We start from the raw sequence: 20,171 nt of genomic DNA, 5'->3' as shown, positions 1-20,171 counted from the left end.
ACTTTGTTGACCACGATCGAAATGCTTAATTACGTCCAGTTTTACGCTAAGCGTAACACCCTGACGAGCTCTCTTAGGCTTTTCCAATACCTTAGGACACATCTTGCTAATGATTCACAGAATAAGTCGAGATAAAGCACAGATGCTCACAGACACGTGTTTAAACTGTGGCGGCTTGATGCTGAATGCAGTTCCGAGGGAGGATCTTGGCTGCTCGGGGCGTGTGCTGCCTTTTTCGTAAAAGCGAAAACTTTTTGGTCAGCGAAAACAGGTAATTAATGTATGTCTCTCGTAAAAGCGAGGTGTCGTAAAGCGAACGTTCGGAAAACTGGGGCCACTTGTGCATAGTAGGCCCCATTCATTCCTATTGCAAGGTGTTATTTGAACTGGTACGCCCACCAAGTCTGTTGGTGCAAGACTTAATTACAGATGAGAGAATCCACTGAATCAAGGTTTAATTGCAGATGGATTTGCTGTCCAGTCCTTATCAGTTATTCCCTTGCTAGGCCCTGACTTAATTACAGATGGATATTCATTCCTGTCATTATCGGTGAGCCCCCCCCCACCTTACTCAAACAAGGGTACAACATATTATTTATCAACCCTCTTCGTCTCTCTGCCAATTAAAAGGGAACCAGTATAAGCTGGTTATTTTTCTAACTGCTGAAGACAGAGTTTACTTCAGTTCAAAAATTCCTGTTCAGTCCCAATTATTCTTTTAACTAGAGGTTACTTAGGTTCAAAATTTATTTTTTTTATATCCTCAATTCTCCTGTAGAAGGAACTTGGTTTACTTCAGCCTTGATTTTTAGTGTAGAGCTTGTGGGATGGAGACCTGTCCAATGTTGTCCATTTTATGGTTGATGACAGAAGCCCATAGAAAAAAGGATTTGCAACCTGAAACATTGACAATTGCTTTCCCTCCACTGCTGCTGGTGAATTTGTTGAGTTCCTGTAGCAGAACGCCTGTTGTTACGCATTCCAGCACTTCCACTTCCTGTGCTGGAGGAGCTCAGCAGGCCAGGCAGCAACTATTGGGGGGGGGGGGGGGGAAGATAAAAAAATTCAGTCTACAGGGGATGGGGTGGGTGGTGAAGTGGGGGTAGTATCGTTCTTACTGTCAGCTTTGTGTGCTGAGGGAAGTGGGAGCCTCAGTTCTGCTTATTCATGACTGGTTTTTGTGTAAGAACTGTTCAGAGCACTTCCTCATCTGCTTAACTTTCCTTTTGGGACTTGTCTGTCTCCCCTCCCCTACCCTCCCATGACTGTGGTGGCAGTTGGAACCTTCTGATTTTTTTTCTTCTTTTCCATTGTGTTAATTAGTACCACCCTAAGGTCTGTGCCCAGAAGGGATTGAGACTTGCATTTGTGTTGCTTTTCACAGACCTTAATTCTTAAAACACTTCAGCCAATGTAGTGAAGCTGTTGCTGCCCTAAATGTTGTCTCTTGTAGTTCTGTAGTGTGGCTCTTTGCTTTCAATTCATCCACTCTCTTCTGTTTTCTTCAGATTTTGTCTCACTGAACTGATTCCACAACCTATGGACTCATTTTCAAGGATGCTACAATTCAGGCTCTCTGTATTTTCTTTTTGATTGCCTGTTATACCTACCACCTGCATTTCGGACAGCAATGAAGGTCCTTCATCACGATCTGTCCTTGGTCATCTTCTCTGTTGTGCCCCAGGTGTGGTTCAGGGTCCTCATTTCTGCCTCCACGGTAGGGTGCCCTGTTGTCTTTGGACTCTGTGCTTCCTCCGCTCTTCAGGGGTCTGTAAGTCGCGGGTGGAGACTTGGGAATACCGTCACACACAGATGTGGAAGGATACTTCATTTCTATTTCTGTAGCAATTTTGCTCGACCAGTCAGGGTTGCTAGTGCTGAGCTGAATCTGGAGGACCAGTCTTACAGACATCCCACCCTGCAAAAACTCAGTTCAGGGAGGTAGCACCCCCACCCTCCGCAACCCCATATCTCCCCACTCCCAGCCGACCTCCAACGGTGTATGTAATACTTTGGTGATTCTGTCTAATCTGTGAACCAAGTTGGGTATATGCAGAAAATGTGACATTAAAATATGTACTTATATTATCATGGAGTTTTTTAATTCTATTACTACATTGTACATTTACTTTGTACAATGTAAAGCAAGTCTACAGGGAGTTTGGCCTCATCACGTAAGACATCAATAGAGTAGCTCCTTAGCAGCTAGCCAGCCAGTTTAAATAACGTTAGCTATGCTAATGAACGAATGACACCTGTTAAACTCACCCCAACATGTCTTTTCCATTTTAACCCACCACGGGCAACAGAAAAGTCACTGTTATAAACAGTGCAGCGAGCAACACTGCTTATTTTTGAGGTCGACTGTAAAGCCCGCCCACAGAGAAAACTGATAGGTCTACTTAGCACAAAGAGAGACCAATCAGGATGCTCGCTCTTCCTCTCCTCTCCCTCTCAAAAAAAATCGATTTGTATATAATTTGTGGGTGTCAGGGAGCCGCTATCAATATGCGGGAGACTTCCGGAACTTCCGGGAGAGGTGGGATGTCTGCTCTTAGTCTGGCCTCTACCCTTTGACCTGTTTGGCATGGTGACCTCACCAAGAGCCAAAGCGTAAAGCCCTGACTGCAGCTATCACAGCTCTCTGGATCATTGACACACGGTTTTAGTCCTCTTGGCAGATTATTTATTTGCTTATTTTTTTTGTATTAGCACAGTGTCTTTTGCACATTGGATTGTCACTCTTAGTATGTAGTTCGTCACTGATTCTGTTCTACTAATTTGTTCTACTGTGAGTGTTTGCGTGAAAATGAATCTCAGGGTAGTAAATGGTGACATACATTGACAATAAATTTACTTTAAACTTTTGATTCTTTTTCTCTTCCATGGTTTGGTGCTATACATAAATTTTTTTTATTATTTGGAAATTTATTTTCTGCCTTTTTTTTGCTCATGGTTTGTTGTGAAGGCTGCTAACTTTTTCCTGTAGAACTGGAATTTCCATCTGTTGGAATTGCTGTATGTTAGCAGTACCATCGAATTGAATTGACTTTTATTTCTTGCATCCTTCACATACATGAGTAAAAATCTTTACATTTTGTCTCCATCTAAATGTGCAATGTGCAATCATAGTAATTTATAATAAATAGAACAGTCAATGTAATACAGAGTACACTCAAGTCAGCGTGAGTTCATCAGTCTGATGGTCTGATGGAAGAAGCTGTCCCGGAGCCTGTTGGTCCTGGCTTTTATGCTGCGGTACCCTTTCCCAGATGATAGCAGATGGAATAGATTGTGGTTGGGATAGCTTGGGTCCCCAATGATCCTACGGGCCCTTTTCACACGCCTGGTCTTGTAAATGCCCTGAATCGTGGGAAGTTCACAACTACAGATGTGCTGGGTTGTCTGCACCACTCTCTGCAGAGTTCTGCGATTGAGGTAAGTACAGTTCCCGTGCCAGGCAGTGATGCAGCCAGTCAGGATGCTCTCAATTGTGCCCCTGTTGAAAGTTCTTGGGGGCCCCTACCAAACTTCCTCAACTGTCTGAGGTGACAGAGGCACTGTTGTGCCTTTTTCACCACACAGCTGGTGGGTACAGACCCCGTGGGGTCCCCGGTGATGTGGATGCAGAGGAACTTGAAGCTGTTTACCCTCTCAACCCCAGATCCATCGATGTCATTAGGGGTTAGCCTGTCTCCATTCCTTCTGTAATCTTTTACTCTGTTCTACTTTTTATCACAATGTTCCAAGAACAAGAAATTTTATTAAGCATGACTTGAATTGTCTACAGTGTTGATCAAGAAGATAAAAATATACACTTCTTAAATGTCCTGTGAACAGAGAAAAGGAGTCCTTAGAAGTATGGAACATGGTATATTAAAGCACAGTACAGGCCATTGGACCCACAATACTGTACTGACCTTATAACCTGTTCTTAAGATCAATCAAACACGTTCCTCCTAAATAGTCCTCCAGTTTTCTATAGCCCATGTCCCTAATGTGTTTGCCTCTGCCACTATTTGGCAGCACGTTCCATGTACACCCAACTCTTGAGTGAAATCAAACTTGCCTGTGCATTCACACCTTGCTCCCCCCAGCACTATCATCATTTTGTGCTGAGCCATATGATGTGAGTGATCATGGTCTTATCCATGACTGTGACTGTGGTTGGCAAATTTTTCTACAGAAGTGTATCCAGTGGAAGATTGTAGGACCAGAGGGCATAGACTCAGAATACGAGGATGTCCCTTTAGGACAGATGAGGAGGAATTTTTTTTTTTAACCAGAGGGTGGTCAGTCTGGAATTCATTGCCACAGACAGCTATAGAGGCCAAGTCATCGGGTATATTTAAAACAGAGGTTGATAGGTTCTTGATTAGTAAGAGTATCAAAGGTTACAGGGAGAATGGGGTTGAGACAGAAAGTAAATCATGATGATTTGATGGTGGAGCAGACTCACTGGACCTAACTGTCTAATTCTGCTCCAATGTCATCTATTGAAACATCCTTTGACCCAGCTTGTCAATGCCAACCTAGTCATTTGTCCGAGATAGTTGCATTCGCCTGCTTTGGCCCATGGAAAGTAATCAGCTGTATGTGGGCGAGGGTGGGGATTGGTTAATTATCCTTTCTAATAGGATTGGTGATGATCCTCCTCGGGCTGTCTTTCTTTGACACAGCTCCTATACGGAAATTCCTGAGAGCACTTCATTGCAAGGTCGACTCTAGGCTGCTTTCTTGTCGTGCTTTGGGACTTCGGGTTAGAGGGTGTGCTGCCTTCCTTAAGTATTAAATGTCAATTTATGTGAATAAATAACAACACTAGGGTAGAGTTCGGTTTCTTTTGGGTGTTTACCCATTCCTCTTTTTCTTCAGTCAATCATTTAAAAAAAAAAAAATCCCTTTTTAGCTTTTCATTCCTGGTGACTTTCAGCTGACGAATCAGGGTTTATTAACACCGGCATGCGTTGTGAAATTTGTTAACTTAGCAGCAGCAGTTCAATATATAATCTAGAAGAAGAAGAAAATAATGATGATAAATAAATAAGTAAATCAATTGCAGTGTATGTATATTGAGTAGATTAAAAATTGTGCAAATATATATATAAAAAAAAAGTTAATGTTCATTGGTTCAATGCCCATTAAGGAATTGAATGGCAGAGGAGAAGAAGCTGTTCCTGAGTAGCTGAGTGAGTGCCTTCAGGCTTCTGTACCTCCTCCCTCAAGTCAAGTCAAGTTTATTGTCATTTTGACCATAAACTGCTGGTACAGTACACAATAAAATGAAACAACATTCCTGATGGTGACAGTGAGAAAAGGGCATGCCCTGAGTGCTGGAGGTCCTTAATAATAGACACTGGCTTTCTGAGACACCACTCCTTGAAGGCATCCTTGGTACTTTGTAGGCTAGTACCCAAGATGGAGCCGATTAAATTTACGACCCTCTGTAGCTTCTTCTGGTCCTGTGCAGTAGCCCAACCCCCCATACCAGATAGTGATGCAACCTGTCAGAATGCCCTCCACGGTACAACTATAGAAGTTTTTGAGTCACATACTGGTGATAATAAACGTGATTCTAATTCTGCATTTGTTGACATACCAAATCTCTTCAAATTCCCAATGAAGTATAGTCACTGTCTTGTGTTCTTTATAACTGCATCAATATGTTAGGACCAGGTTAGGCCGTCAGAGATCTTGACACCCAGGAACTTGAAACTGCTCACTCTCCACTTCCGATCCCTCTGCGGATTGGTATGTGTTCCTTTGTCTGACCCTTCCTGAAGTCTTGCTGACATTGAGTGCCAGGTGGTTGCTGCAATGCCACTCCACTAGTTAGCATATCTTGCTTCTGTACGGCCTCTCGTCACCGTCCGAGATTCTACCAACAATGGCTGTATCATCAGCAAATTTATATAAGAACTATGTGTCACCCCTGGGTCGCCTCAGGCTCGCTCAGCTCGTTCTCGTCTAGGAGGAGGAGCCGTCGGCCCCGCCAAACTGGGTAATCAGCTTGTGTGGACGCTGTGTGATGTCCCCGCCTCGCCCAAAAACAGGCAGTACACCATATGCGATCAAGTGATTACAATTTATAAAGGTTACTATAACTAAATGATTAATAACCATACTGTATATATGAAGAAAAAGAAAATAAAGAAAAGGTGCCAAACTTATCAAAGTCCAAACCACTTTGCGCACAACCGTTGGAGCTTAATTACTGAAGTCTTCTGGACACCATTCGATCCCCTCCGAACTCCTCGACTCGCAGCTCAGGACCACCCGAAGTGGTCAACCAAGCACATCTATCTTCGTCTTCTCTCCTCGGGGTATCTCCTGGCCTTGGACCCCCGCTTGGGGTACATTCCTCGCCCAGTTTACAGCATCGCGTCCTCTCTCTCTCACCCCCTCACGCCGATCTCCCCAAAAGCCCGCCAACAATAGCTTACAGACTCAGAAGAAAGAACATCATTAATCCCAATTGGTTTACAAAGGAATACAATTCTCGTTATCAGTGAATTTTAACCCAAACAAGCTTCCAGCACTCTCTCGCAACAAAGAAGCATTCCTACTTTTAAAAAAACAAAGAAGCCATTTTGATTAACATACGCAGTAACAAAGAAGAAACCCCCTACATATGCCTTGACCAGAACTGCTCCCACTCCACTTGATGAACTGCATGCTGCGCCTGTAGATTCTGCCCGCAGTGGAGCAGGAAACATTTGGAGGGGTGGCAGGTTCAGGATGTTGTCTGCTTCTGCTATTTAGACCATAGAGGCACAGAACACTACTGTATAGAAACAGTCTGTTTGTCCCATCTAGTCCACGCTGAACTTCCTGCCTAGGCCCATCGATCTGCACCTAGACCAGAGCCTTTCGTACCCCTCTCATTCAAGTGTCCATCTAAATTTCTTTTCACTGTTGAAAATCAAACCCACTTCCGCTGGTAGTTTGTTCCACGCTCTCACCAACCCCCAAGTGAAGAAGTTCCTCCCTTAAACATTCCACCTTTCACCCTTAACCCATGACCTCTAGCCTCACCCAACCTCAGTGGAAAAAGCCAGCTTGCACTTACCCTATCTGCTAGTGATGTCCATCATGTCCAACGATGATGGGAAACCCTTGTGGGTGCTTTTTAAAGTGGAAAAGCCAGTGCACTGGAGCAGCTTCATTCTCTTGTCATTGGAAGTCCAGATCCAATGATACGAGTAGTCAACGCAACTGGGGTCTTCCTCGTTTGCAGTGGATGGCCAAAATATCTCTCTGCCTTTCCACGCACTCCAGACTCCACAGTGCTTTGCAAAACAGTCTTCCTGACTGTTGAATCTCACTGTTGATCTCGTTCGCCCAATCTGCCAGAGCTGACTCGTGTGCTAGGTTAGGCATTCCTCCTACCTCTCTGGGGTATGAGGCCCCCTGGCTACCCTCGCCTGGTTTAGCCTACCTGTTGAAACAGTGTACTGGAATGTGGCTGCTGTCACATGCAAACAGCTACGTGGGGCCACAGGTGAGAGCTGAGTATCCGGTAAGGACCAAAGGGTGAGTGAGCTGCCCTAGAATGGACACAACAAGCCCCTTCACCAGGAACGTTACCACTCCCTTGACATATCATGCACCCCATTTAACCTATCTACACCCCTCATGATTCTGTATACTCAATCAAATCTCCCCTCATTTTTCTACGCTCGGAAGAATTAAGCCCTAAGCTATTCAGAGTGAAGTTTATTAACTTTACAGCAGTGGTAATGTGAAATACATGAGGAGGGGTAATTTCTACAGTGTTTTATGAGATTGCTTTTTAGAACAGCTCATGGTTGAGCCCACAAGAGGATCAGCTATTCTGGTGTTGTACAATGAACCAGAATTGATTAGAGAGCTTAAGGTAAAAGAACCCTGGGGGGAGCGGGGTGGTAAGTGATCATAATGTGATCGAATTCGCCCTGAAATTTGAGAAGCTAAAGTGAGATGTATCAGTATTGCAGTGGAGTAAACAGAGTTACAGAGGCATCAGAGAGGAGATGGCCAGAATTGAAAAAGAACACTGGCAGGGATGATGGCGGAGCAGCTATGGCTGGAATTTCCGGAAGCAATTCAGAAGGGGCAGGATATATACATCCCAAAGAGGAGGAAGTATTCCGAAGGCAAGATGTCACAACTGTGGCTAACAAGAGAAGTCAAAGCCAACATAAAAGCCAAAGAGGGAGCATATAGTAGAGCAAATATTAGTGGGACATTAGAGGATTGGGAATCTTTTATATACCAGCAGAAGGCAACTAAAAAAGATATAGATGGAATCCCAAAGTAAGCTAGCCGATAATATTAAATGATACCAAAAGTTTCTTCAGATACATAAAGTGTAAAAGAGAGATGAGAGTGGATATCAGACTGCTGGAGAAATAGTGGGGGAATGAGGAAATGTCGGAAGAACTGTGGAAGGCGCACTAGCAGAATGGTGGTAGTTCCAGGTGTCGGGGCATAAAGTGTGTGAAGTTACCATTACTAGAGAGAAAGTTCTTGGGAAACTGAACAGTCTGAAAGTACATCTGTCTCCTGGACCAGATCGAGTATTCCCCAGGGGTAAGAGGTAGCTGAAGAAATTATGGAGGCATTGGTAATAAATCTTCAAGAATCACTAGATACAACCTTTTTGTAACAAAACATACAACACAATGCAGTCCCTTTGTCCCAAAATGTTGTGCTGACATTTAAACCTACTCTAAGATCAATTTAACCCTTCCCTTCTACATAACCCTCTAGTTTTCTTCCAGCCATGTGCTTATCTAAGAATTTCTTAAATGTCCCTAATGTGCCTGCCTCTTTTACCACTCCTGAGAGTGCATTTTTGCAAACATAACTACTTCTGACATCCCATCATCTGATAATCTTAAAAGTATGTCCTCTCCTGTTAGCCATTACAATTAATGACATGTTCTGAATCTGTCACAGCTGGCTCAGCCAATCCGCTTGCTCTTGGAATATACCGGGACAGCTTATGAAGAGAAGCACTATTGCTGTGGAGATGGTAAGTGTGTGTGTCTATGTGTGTGGGGGGGGGGGGGGGATGGGGAGAGGGAGACTGAAATCAGGTTTTTGCTTAATAACTAAAATGTTTTGTGACTCATTTGTGTAGCATTTTCAGTGATTAGTGTTTGATTTGTTGTAGAATGTTGCAGCAAAGAAACAGGCCTTCAGCCCAATGAGTCCACCCCAGTTATTGAGCACCCATTTACATTTATCTCATTTCATTTTTTCCATATGTCTGTTAACTCTCCTTTCCCCCCCCCCCCCCACCCCACCTAAAATACTCCAAAGTGCCAAACACAAAATCACAAAATGCTGGAGGAACTCAGCAGGGCAGGCAGCATCTATGGAAATAAAGAAACAGTTGACGTTTCAGGCCAAGACCTTTCATCAGGACTGGAAAGGAAGGGGGAAGACTCCAGATTAAACATGTGGAGGGAGGGGAAGGAGGACAGCTAAAAGGGGATAAGAGAAACCAGGTTGGTGGGGGAGGGGGCTGAAGCAAGAAGTTGGGAGGTGGGAGAGGGCTGAAGAAGTAATCTGATAGTGGACCATGGCAGAGAGGAAGGGGAAGAGGTTTTGCGGGAGATGCTAGGCAGATGAGTAGAAGAGTTGGGGGCCTGAGTGGGGAAATGAAATGCGAAGGAAAAGAAAAAACATAACTGAAAGTTGGAGAAATCGATGTTCATGCCATCAGTTTGAAGGTTACCCAGTGGGAATATGAGGTGTGGTTCCTCCATCCGGAGAGTGTCCTCATTGTGGCAGAAGAGGAGGCCATGGACCGATTTGTTGGAATGGGGATAGGAATTGAAATGGTTGGCTGCTGAGAAATTCTGCTATTTGTCGATGGAGTTGAGGTGCTCGACAAAGCAATCCCCAATCTTCGTCGGCTCTCAGCAATCCCACAAGCCAACGGTGGTGCAGGAATTGACTGTCTAAATTTTTAAAATCCACAGGAACTTCATAGTATTAATTATATTAATGGTATGGCATGTTCAGGGTTATACACTCTGTGCCTACTTTATTAGGTACACCGCTTGTAAATAAATATCTAATCAACTAAATATGCACGCATTAATAACGTTTAGTTATTGTTCAGGCGAACATCAGAATGTGGAAGAAATATGATCTAAGTGACGTTAGAGCCGTAGAACGCCACGGTACAGAAACGGGCCCTTCCGCCTAACCATTCTGTGCTGAAGTATTTAAACTGCCTCGTCCCATCAGTCTGCACCTGGACCATAGCCCTCCATACCCTTCCCATCCATGTGCCTAACTAAACTTCTCATAAATGTTGACATCGTGATTGCATTCACCACTTGCGCTGGCAGCTCGTTGTATGATCTCACTATTCTCTGAGCGAGTAAGTTTCTCTTCATGTTCCCCTTGAGCATTTCACCTTTCTCCCTTGGCCTAGGATTTCTGCTTACCCAGTCTCAGTGGAAAATGCCTGCTTGCATTTACCCTATCTATACCCCTCATAATTTTATGTACCTCTATCAAGTCTCCCCTCAATCTTTTATGTTCTAGGAAATAAAGTCCTAACCTATTCGATCTTTTGTTATATCTGGATCCTCCAGTCCTGGCAGCATCCTCTAAATTCGTCTCTGTACTCTTTTCAATCTTATTTACATTCAATCCAAAAGTGCACTCAATACTCCAAATTAGGCTTCACCAGCACCTTGTACAACTTCAACATTACATCCTAACTCCAGTACTCAGTACTTTGATCTATGAAGATCAATGTGCCAGAAGTTTTCTTAACAATCCTATCTACCTGTACCAGCACTTTCAAAGGATTACGGACCCATATTCCTAGATCCCTTTGTTTTACCACACTGTGAGACCTACCCTGGTTGGTCCTATCGAAGTGCAAAACCTCACACTTGTCAGCATTAAATTCCATCTGCCATTTTTCAGACCTTTTTTCCAGCTGATCCAGATTCCCCTGCAAGCTTTGATAGTCTTCCTTGCTGTCCACTACACCCCCTCTTGGTATCATCTGCAAATTTGCTGATCCAGTTAACCACGTTATCATCCAGATCGTTGATATAGGTGACAAGTAAGAACGTATAGCATCGATCCCTGTGGCACACTACTAGTCACGGGACTCCAGTTCTAGAGGTAACCATTTGCTACCGCTGTGGCTTCTCCTGCAAAGCCAATATCTAATCCAATTTACTACCTCATCCTGAATACCAAGTGACTGAACCTTCTTGACCAAACTTCCAAGTGGACCATGTCAATTGCCTTGGTGGAGTCCATGTACACAACATTCACTCTCTTGCTTTCAGCAACTTTTCTGGTGACATCCTCAGAACTGTAAGATTAGGCAGACATGACCTACCACACACAAAGCCATGATGGTGGAATGATTGGTGCCAGCTGGGGAGTTTTGAATCTTTCAGAAGTTGCTGATCTTGATCTTGGATGTTCATGCACAACAGACTCCAGAGGTTACAGAGAGTGGTCAAAAAAAAAACACAAAAACAGTGAGTGACAGTTCTGTGAGCTAAAGTGTCTTGTTAACGAGAGACATCAGAGGAGAATGGACGGTGTTTCAAGCTGACGGGAAGGCAACAGAAACTCGTAGCCATGCATTACAGCAGTGGTATGCATAAGAGCATTTGTAAATGCACAACACGTCAAACCTTGAACCTACAGCTGCAGAAGACTATGAGCATACACTTAATGGCCACTTTATAAGCAGAGGAGGTGCCTAATAAGGTAGCCGCTGAGTGCAGGCGTTATATTCATGACCACCTTGCTGCCCTGGAAACATGGGAGAGGAGAAGAGCGGCGGGGTATTATTTGTGCATCTTTCCAATTCAGAAATGCAATTTTTAGTATAAATGTTGTTTCATTTTTCTTCTGTTCGACTTGCTCAGTTACTTGGACAATGGTTTGAAATGCATTTTTGTAAACATGGCAATGTGTATCTTTTTCTCCAAGCTCCGACTTACGACAAGAGCACCTGGCTTAACGTAAAGCCGAAACTCGGACTTGACTTCCCGAATGTAAGTGCCGACACCAGCCCCCACCTTCTTCATCTTTTGCTGTGTGAGTGGGTGGATCGGGGGAAGGAAAGTGTCTTTTTTAATGTTCTTGTTTTGTGTCTTGTGTTGTAGTATTGTTGCTGATTGTACTGTTCTGCTGAACATTGTGGCCATGCTCTGTTGTTAATAGAATATATAGCGACACTTGGCAGGCTGCCCCTCCCCCTGAACAATCTTGGGTTGTGTTGGATAACACTAACAACCCATTTCACATGTGATAAATAAATAAATCTGAATCTAAACTTCTTCAAGCTTCCTTGCAAAAACTTGATTGGGTTTAAAGAAAAATTATAATTTTATCTTTGCACCATTTGTTGAAATCAGTTTCTCCATTGTATGTTGCTTGTCACTGCACTGGATTTAGAGATCCACAGTGGTGCTGCTCTGGTGAATTTTCTGGAGAACTGTACTCAAAGCACACTTGACTTGCTTTAAAATGTTACACAGTGGTGGAATAAATCTTCTACTCAAGCTGAGGCTTTTCAGGGGTATTAGTCTGTATTTGGATAATTGTGAACAGACGTGAGCCACTTATCTAAGAAGGGAGGTGCTGGCGTTGGAGAGGGTCTAGAGGAGGTTTACATGAATGATCCTGGGAATGAAAGGGTTAACTTTTGAGGAATGTTTGTCTCTGGGCCTGTACTTGCTGGAGTTCAGAAGAATGAAGGGGAATCCCATTGATACCTATCAAATATTGAAAGGCATAGGTAGAGTGGATGTGGACAGGATGTTTGTGAGAGTGGGGAAGTTGAGGACCAGAGGGCACAGCCCCAGAACACAAGGCTACACAAATGTACCTGCAACTGTTAAAGAGAGTGTGAGTGTGAGAAAATCCCTCAAAAAGATGGTGATGGCCTAAGGGAAGAAACTGTTTTTGAGTCTGGTGGTCCTGGTGTGGATGCTGCTCAGCTTGATGGGAGTGGGAGAAGCAGTCCGTGAGCGGGTGGGTGGAATCCTCGTTCTGTTCCTGGCCCTTTTGCAGCACCTTCCTGCTTGTACGTCCCTGATGGCGGGCAGGATGGTGCTGGTGGTGAGTTTCAGCAGTTTTGACTCCACGTTGTAGAGTCTTCCTGTCCGTGACGGTGTACTTTCTTTACCACACAGTGATGCAGCATGTTATGATGCTCTCTACCGTGCACCTGCAGAAGGTCATGAGTACTTATCTGCGTAGTCTAGCTCTCTTCAGCCTCCTCAGAAGAGAGAAGCATTGGCGAGTTTTCTTGACTGTGTAGGTTGCGCTCTGAGACTATGCTCCAGGTGTACCAAAGTATTTAATGGCAGCTTACATGAAATCAGAATGTATCTCTCTCTATCTGCTCTCTAGATGCAACATCGAGCGTCATAGGATGTCATTCCTACCTGTGGCCATCAAACTTTACAACTCATCTCTCAGAGTGTCAGACACCCTGTGCCAATAGGCTGGTCCTGGACTTATTTCAACTTGGCATGATTAACTTATTATTTAATTATTTATGGTTTTATATTGCTATATTTCTTCACTATTCTTGGTTGATGTGGCTGTAACGAAACCCAATTTCCCTCGGGATCAATAAAGTATGTCTGTCTATAGAAGCTTGGCAAACGAGGCAGGTTTGCGGAGAGACATGGGATGGAAGTTCAGAGCTTGAGACACTGGTAGCGGAGTTTTGCAGATTGTTAGTGTGCTCGAACAGACAGACTATTAACACAGCCACCTCCGCCGTGGGCACTGGCCTCCCCTTCGTGAAGGAATGGTGAACAATGTTTGCATTACTGTGTGGTAGGGAGGTGCCGATGCACAGGACGGGGGGAAAAGCTGCAGAGGGGTTGTAAACTTAGCCAGCTCTATCATGGGCACTAGCCTCCCCATCACTGAGGGCATCCTCAATAGGTAGTACCTCAAGAAGGCAGAATCCATCAATAAGAAGCAAGACCACCTAGGATGTGCCCTTTTGTTATTGCTACCATTATCAAGGAGGTACAGGAGCCTGAAAACACACTCAGCATTTTGGGAACAGCTTCTTCTCCACTTACATCAGATTTCTGAATTATTTTTGCTCTTTTTGTTTGCAGTAGTAGTGTGTGCGTGTGTGTGTGTATGGATGTACAGTGTCTACAGTACTGTGAAGAAGTCTTGTATAGCTAGGGACTTTTGCACAGTACTGTATTTGTCAAAATGGAGTGAAGAACCAATTTGTAGACTTGGGAGTGAGGGTGGAGTGCCTCGTGAAGGCTGTGGGACAGGTGGCAGAGAAGGAGTGCCGGGGTGGAGGGTGACTTTGGTGCAGACACACCCAGCCCTGAGACGCCTGGCAAGATCATTTGATTCTAAACAATTGGTTTATTGATCATTACAGTGTGTCTCTGGTGCTTCCCGCTCCCTCCCTGTCCTTGCCCTCTTCTCACTTTCAGTCCACACAGAGAACCGTAGCAGAATTAGTTTAATCATCACTCACATATGTCATGAAATTTGTTTTTTGCGGCAGCAGTACAGTGCAATACATAAAATTACTACAGTACTGTGCAAAAGTCTTAAGCACCCTAGCTATATACATGTGGCAAAGACTTTTGTGTAGTACAGTTGGCCCTCCTTATCCGTGCGGGATTGGTTCTGGGACCCCCCGTGGATACCAAAAAATGTGGATCCTCTAGTCCCTTATTTAACCAGTCTCAGTGCGGTGGACCCGGTGGAGCTCGGGACCTGCTGCCCACGGCTGCTGCTGAATCCGCAGTGTTTCTGTTCTGTTGATGGAAAACAATCACGATTGAAAATAAAGTGGAAATAATAAAGCGATCTGAAAGAAGTGAAACACCATCGGTCATTGGAAAAGCGTTAGGCTACAGTCAGTCAACGATCGGAACAATTTTAATGGATAAAGTGAGAATAATGGAGCATACGAAAGGTCCTGCCCGAATGAAAGGTGCAATTATTACTAAGCAACGCAGTGGTTTAATTATGCAAATGCATATGTTTCTTAAGTGCTTCATATGCATAGAAAGGTAAAATATATACTAAGACAAACGTTTGACTAACTGACACTAAATAATACCAGATGTACCTGTTCTGACTTACTAATAGTACCTAATACAAATAACATGCTGTGTAAATAGTTGTTATACTGTATTGTTTAGGGAATAATGACAAGAAAAAAGTCTGTACATGCTCAAACAACGAGTGCTGGAGAGAGAAGCTCCGGGTTTTCCCAATCCGCGGTTGGTTGAATCCACGCATGCTGAACCCGCTGATAAGGAGGGCCGACTGTACTGTTTGTGTGTGTATTTTGTATTGTAATTGATAGTATTTTATGTATTGCAATGTACTGCTTCTGCAAAACACCAATTTTCATGACGTGTCGGTGAGCATGCCCAAGAAATGGCGCGGTAAAATTGCGTAAGATGTCACATGCTTTTCTGTAGACGTTCTGACCTTGTGCTTCTCTTTTCAGCTTCCTTATTTGATCGATGGAGAAACAAAGATCACGCAGAGTAATGCCATCCTGCGGTACATTGCAAGGAAACACAAACTTGGTAAAATCGGTCTCCTTGGCAATCTCCAACACTTGCCGTTTGACCACCGTTCTAATAGCTCAAGTTGGGATTCACCCTAATTCAAATCCCTTTGAGTGCACACTTAAATAGAGTTGTAGAGCACTGCAGAACAGAAATGGGCCTTTCAGCCCATCTGGTCTGTGCTGAACTGTTATTCTGTCTAGTTACGTCAACCCGCACCCAGACCTAAGCCCCTCCCATCGATGAAATTATTTAAACTTCTCTTAAATGTTGAAATCGTACCCGCATCCACCACTTCCATTGGCATTTCGTTCCACGCTTGCACCACCCTTTGAGTAAAGACATTCCCCCTCAGGTTCCCCGAAGTGATTCAGCTTTCACCCTTAAACTGTCTCGCCCAACCTCATTGGAAAAGCCTCCCTATCCCTCTCATAATTTTGTATTCCTCTATGAAATCTCTCATTCTCCTACACGCCAGGGAGTCGAGTTCTAACCTGTTCAACCATTCCCTGTAATTCAGGTTTTCTTCAAGTCCTGGCAATGTCCTTGTAAATTAAAATTTTTTACTACCCTTATAAGTGCACGCGCTTACTTTGAAGTTGGGTGAAAGCAGAGTGTAACTTTAGTCCGCTTCTGGAGCAGGTTATATTTGTATAATGAAGAAAATGAGTAGAAAATTTCTGTTGGAATATGGAGTTCTGTAGAGGTGCTGCACAGTGTGACAACTGCTACTTCGTGACCGACCCTTTCTCCCTTTTAACACCGATAATAAATAGTCATAGAAAAGTACAGCCCAGAATCGTGCCCTTCAGCCCATCTAGTCCATGACATGCGGAAACATTTAAATTGCCTCCTACTGTCGAGCTGCACTGGCACAATAGCTCTCACCCCCCTACTATCCATTTACCTATCGAAACTTGAACATTGAGATCAAGCTTGCATGCACCAGTTGCGTTGCCAGCTCGTTCCACACACTCTGACCCTCTGAGTGAAGCAGTTTCCCCCTGTGTTCCCCTTAAATTTTTCACCTTTCACTCTTTACCCATGACCTGGTTGTAGTCCCACCCAACTCAAGGAAAAGGCCTGCTTGCATTTACTCAGTCTATGCCTCTCATAATTTTGTATACCCCAATCAAATCTCCTGTCAATCTGTGTTCCAAGGAAGAGGAGCCTTTTCTTTGAAGAATAGTACCGAAGAGTTGCTGGTTCAAGAATCTGGCTCACTACTGCCACCACCTGGAGTAGCTGGGTATGGACGTGTGCTGCTCACCACTCCTCCCTGAAGTAATCATTGTACAGGTCCTCCGCAGGTTCCTGCAGAGTTCCATGCCCCTCCCTCTGACACAGCCCGTTACCCTCCAACGTCTTTCATCCATGGACCTATCAATGAGTCCTCTATCTCATTGCACATGTATGCTTCATCCTCGTTAATAGAAATTCCCCAATCTGGAGATAACTCGGAAAATGTGTAGCTCAGGTGGTTGATGGTTGGCTTGACTTGTTTCCGATCTTGGCAATACATTTGCAAGTGGGTTTCCAAGATCGGAGAATAACTCCGACCCAGCCATTCCCCAATTTCATTACATCATTATCATCATCATCATGTGCCATGTCATGACGTGGGCGATCATGGTCCTATGGCTATGATTGTCCTTGGCAAATTTTTCTACGGAACTGGTTTGCCATTGCAATATCCTGGGCAGTGTCTTTACAAGATGGGTGACCCCGGCCATTATCAATACTTTTCAGAGATTGTCTGCCTGGCGTCAGAAGGCGCATAAGCAGGACTCGTACAACCATCCCCCACCTGCTCCAATGGCTTCACGTGACCCTGATCGGGCTGGGGCTAGGCCTATTGGTGACCTGCAAGCTAGTGGAGGGAAGGAGAGGCTTGCACCTCCTTTGGTAGAGATGTACGTCATTTATGTTTAATCCCCATTAATTGACATTCCACCACTATTTCATTATATCCAATGCTTAATCACCAATAATCGACTTTCCTCTACTTTATTACATATCTATTCATTTTTTTCCTCATTATAGTAAAATCCACTATTTCCTAATTGGTAGGAAATCACCATTACTATACTCTAAGGTACCTTTTGTGTAGTTAATCAGCCTCAAACAATGCCCCAACCATGCAGTCCAGGCACTTGCCACCCTGGGAAGAAGGCGATGTTTGTCGATGCCTCAAAATCTTGTCCAGGTCTTTCAAGTCGCCTCGTGCCCTCTTTCGCTGCAACGTGAAAAGCCCTAGCTCGCTCAACCTTTCTACATAAGACTTGTTCTCTTAAATCAGACAGCATCTTGTTGAAACTCCCTTGCACCCTCTGTAAAGCTTCTGCATCTTTCATATAATGGAGTGATCAGAATTGAACACAATGTTCCGGGTGTGGTTTAACCAGGGTTCTACAGAGCTGCAACATTACCTCATGGGTCTTCAACTCAATACCCTGACTGACAAAGGTCCACACACCACTCGCCTTCTTAACCACTTAGTTTCCATAGCTCTGAAGGGATCTGTCAACTCCAGGGTTCCTCTGTTCCTCCACATTGCTGCAAGTCCTGCCATTAACCTTGTACTGTGCCTACAAGTTTGACCATCAGCATATTTTGCTCCACACTTTCTGATTGAAGTGCCAAATGCAGTTCAATAGGTTTCAAATAGTACATTTAATGCCAGAGAAATGTATACAATGTACATTGTGAAATTCTTTTTCTTTGCAAACATCCACGAAAACAGCAGTGTCAAAAAAATGTCAGAGCCCCGAAGTCCCCCCAGCTCCCCCCACCCACGCATTAGCAGCAGCAAAGCAACGATTTCCCCCCCCCACCAGCAAAAAAACATCGGTGCCCCCCCCCCCCCCATAGGGCACTCAAGCGTGCAGCAAAACATCAATAAAGACACAGACTTGCAGTAACCCCCAAAGTCTACTCTTCCAGCTGGTATTCACCATATCACAGACTCTCTGTCCCCCAATAAGGGAAAAAGAGCTGTCCCCATTTCACAGTGAGAGGGTAGACGTAACAGAACAACTTGCTGATTTATGGTGTTAGAAGTCTGTTGCATCACTTTTTCCAGGCTCTGTGCCTCTGGGCTCCCAGCCAGCAGCAAGCCCACTGTTTCCTGTCTTCCTTGTTCTCCCGCGACGCATCAGTCGCCTGCAGCGGCACCAGCCTTGAATCCGCCCGCCTCTAGACCCACGAAAATCCATTACCCTGAAGGTGCGTTGGTCTTGTAGGCCGTGACCTTGGCGTATCGAAAGCGGCCGGTTGTGAGACCCTGAGAGTGTGTCCCATTCCCACAAAGAACAGAAGTCAGAGCGTAACTCCAGGTCAGGGTCTTCAAAAGAACCTTGGGGGGGGGGGGGGGGGGGGGTAAAAAGAGATATCAAAGGTAGAAATCCAGCTGTTTCCGAAGATGCACGCAAAGGAGTCGCTGTTTAGTGCCATCATCACTCGGCTCTGCCTCTGAACGTCTCAGCCCAGCTTTGCATCTTAATCAGTGTCTGATTGTAGCTTACCTTCTACAACACCAGCAAACTCTCCTGAAAGTTCACTCACCTACTTTCCAATTCCTCATCCAAATCATTTGTAGAGCAGAGGTCCCAGAATGGATTCCTGGCCTGCAGGCTGAATGCACACCATCTACTGCTGCCCTCTGCCTTCTGTGGGCTGGCCAGTTTTGAATCCATACAGCCAAGTTTCCAAGGGATCCATAAGCCGTAGGAACAGATTTGGGCTCTTTGGTGCATCGAGTCTGTTCCACCATTCCATCTTGGCTGATTTATTATCCCTCTCAATTCTATTCTCCTGCTTTCTCCCTGTAACCTTTGATGCCCTTGCTAATCAAGACCCTATCAAACATCCGCTTTAAATAAACATAATGACTTGGCATCTGCAGCCATCCGTGGCAAAGAATTCCATAAATTCGCCACCCTCTAACTAAAGAAATTCTGCCTCATCCCTGGTTTGAAGGAACGCCCTTAAATTCTGAGGTTGTGCCCTCTGTTCCTGGACTCCCCCCATTGAGAAACAGCCTTTCTGGATGAATGTAAGCTGGCGAGGACCCGTCTTCGCTATAGTCTGGTGTGAACTCCTGGCATTCTTTCTCTTGGATCTAAATGTCTGTATTCTTTTGTGCAGTTGGGGAGACTGAGGCAGAGGTAATTCGTGTCGATCTGATGGAAAACCAGGCGATGGATTTCCGCATGTCCCTTGTTCGATTGTGTTACAACCCTGACTACGTGAGTCCGGCACCAATGCTGATAAGTCAATACATTGCTGTTTTGTTTTCGCAGGGCAGAAAGGGAAGCTTAGTTGTATTTAACGCGTGCCTTTAAAAGTTCTTAGGCTGTGCTACGGTGAAAAACTTAACCATGCTGGGTTTAGAATCAGGAGTGTGTCCTGCCTCAACATTCAGGCTTCAAGATTGTTTAATGTCATTTCCAGTACACAAGTGTAAAGGAAAATAAAATAATTGTAACTCTGGATCAGATGCAGGATAATAAGATGAATATAGTAAAAAAAAAAATAATAAATGTAATACAGTGGATTCTGGTTAATTGGGACACATTGTGACCAGTACATTTTGGCCCAATAAAGTGGCTG

The 20,171-nt window shown here is 44.4% G+C and overlaps 1 protein-coding gene across 2 annotated transcripts in view; it reads left to right on the top strand.

Moving 5' to 3' along the window:
- LOC140717302 (glutathione S-transferase Mu 1-like) overlaps positions 1-20,171 on the top strand; it is a 60,132-nt gene that overhangs the window by 21,170 nt on the left and 18,791 nt on the right. For both annotated transcript variants that reach the window (XM_073030754.1, XM_073030753.1), the window contains exons 2-5: positions 8,941-9,016; positions 11,968-12,032; positions 15,497-15,578; positions 19,707-19,807. In XM_073030754.1, the coding sequence (XP_072886855.1) occupies positions 8,941-9,016; positions 11,968-12,032; positions 15,497-15,578; positions 19,707-19,807 (324 nt within the window). The remainder of the gene's footprint in view (positions 1-8,940; positions 9,017-11,967; positions 12,033-15,496; positions 15,579-19,706; positions 19,808-20,171) is intronic.

Source organism: Hemitrygon akajei, chromosome 27, assembly GCF_048418815.1.
Source record: "Hemitrygon akajei chromosome 27, sHemAka1.3, whole genome shotgun sequence".
Classification (NCBI taxonomy): Eukaryota; Metazoa; Chordata; class Chondrichthyes; order Myliobatiformes; family Dasyatidae; genus Hemitrygon; species Hemitrygon akajei.
The sequence above is the reverse complement of the archived record's forward strand: the minus strand, read 5'-3'. Positions and strand labels throughout refer to the sequence as shown.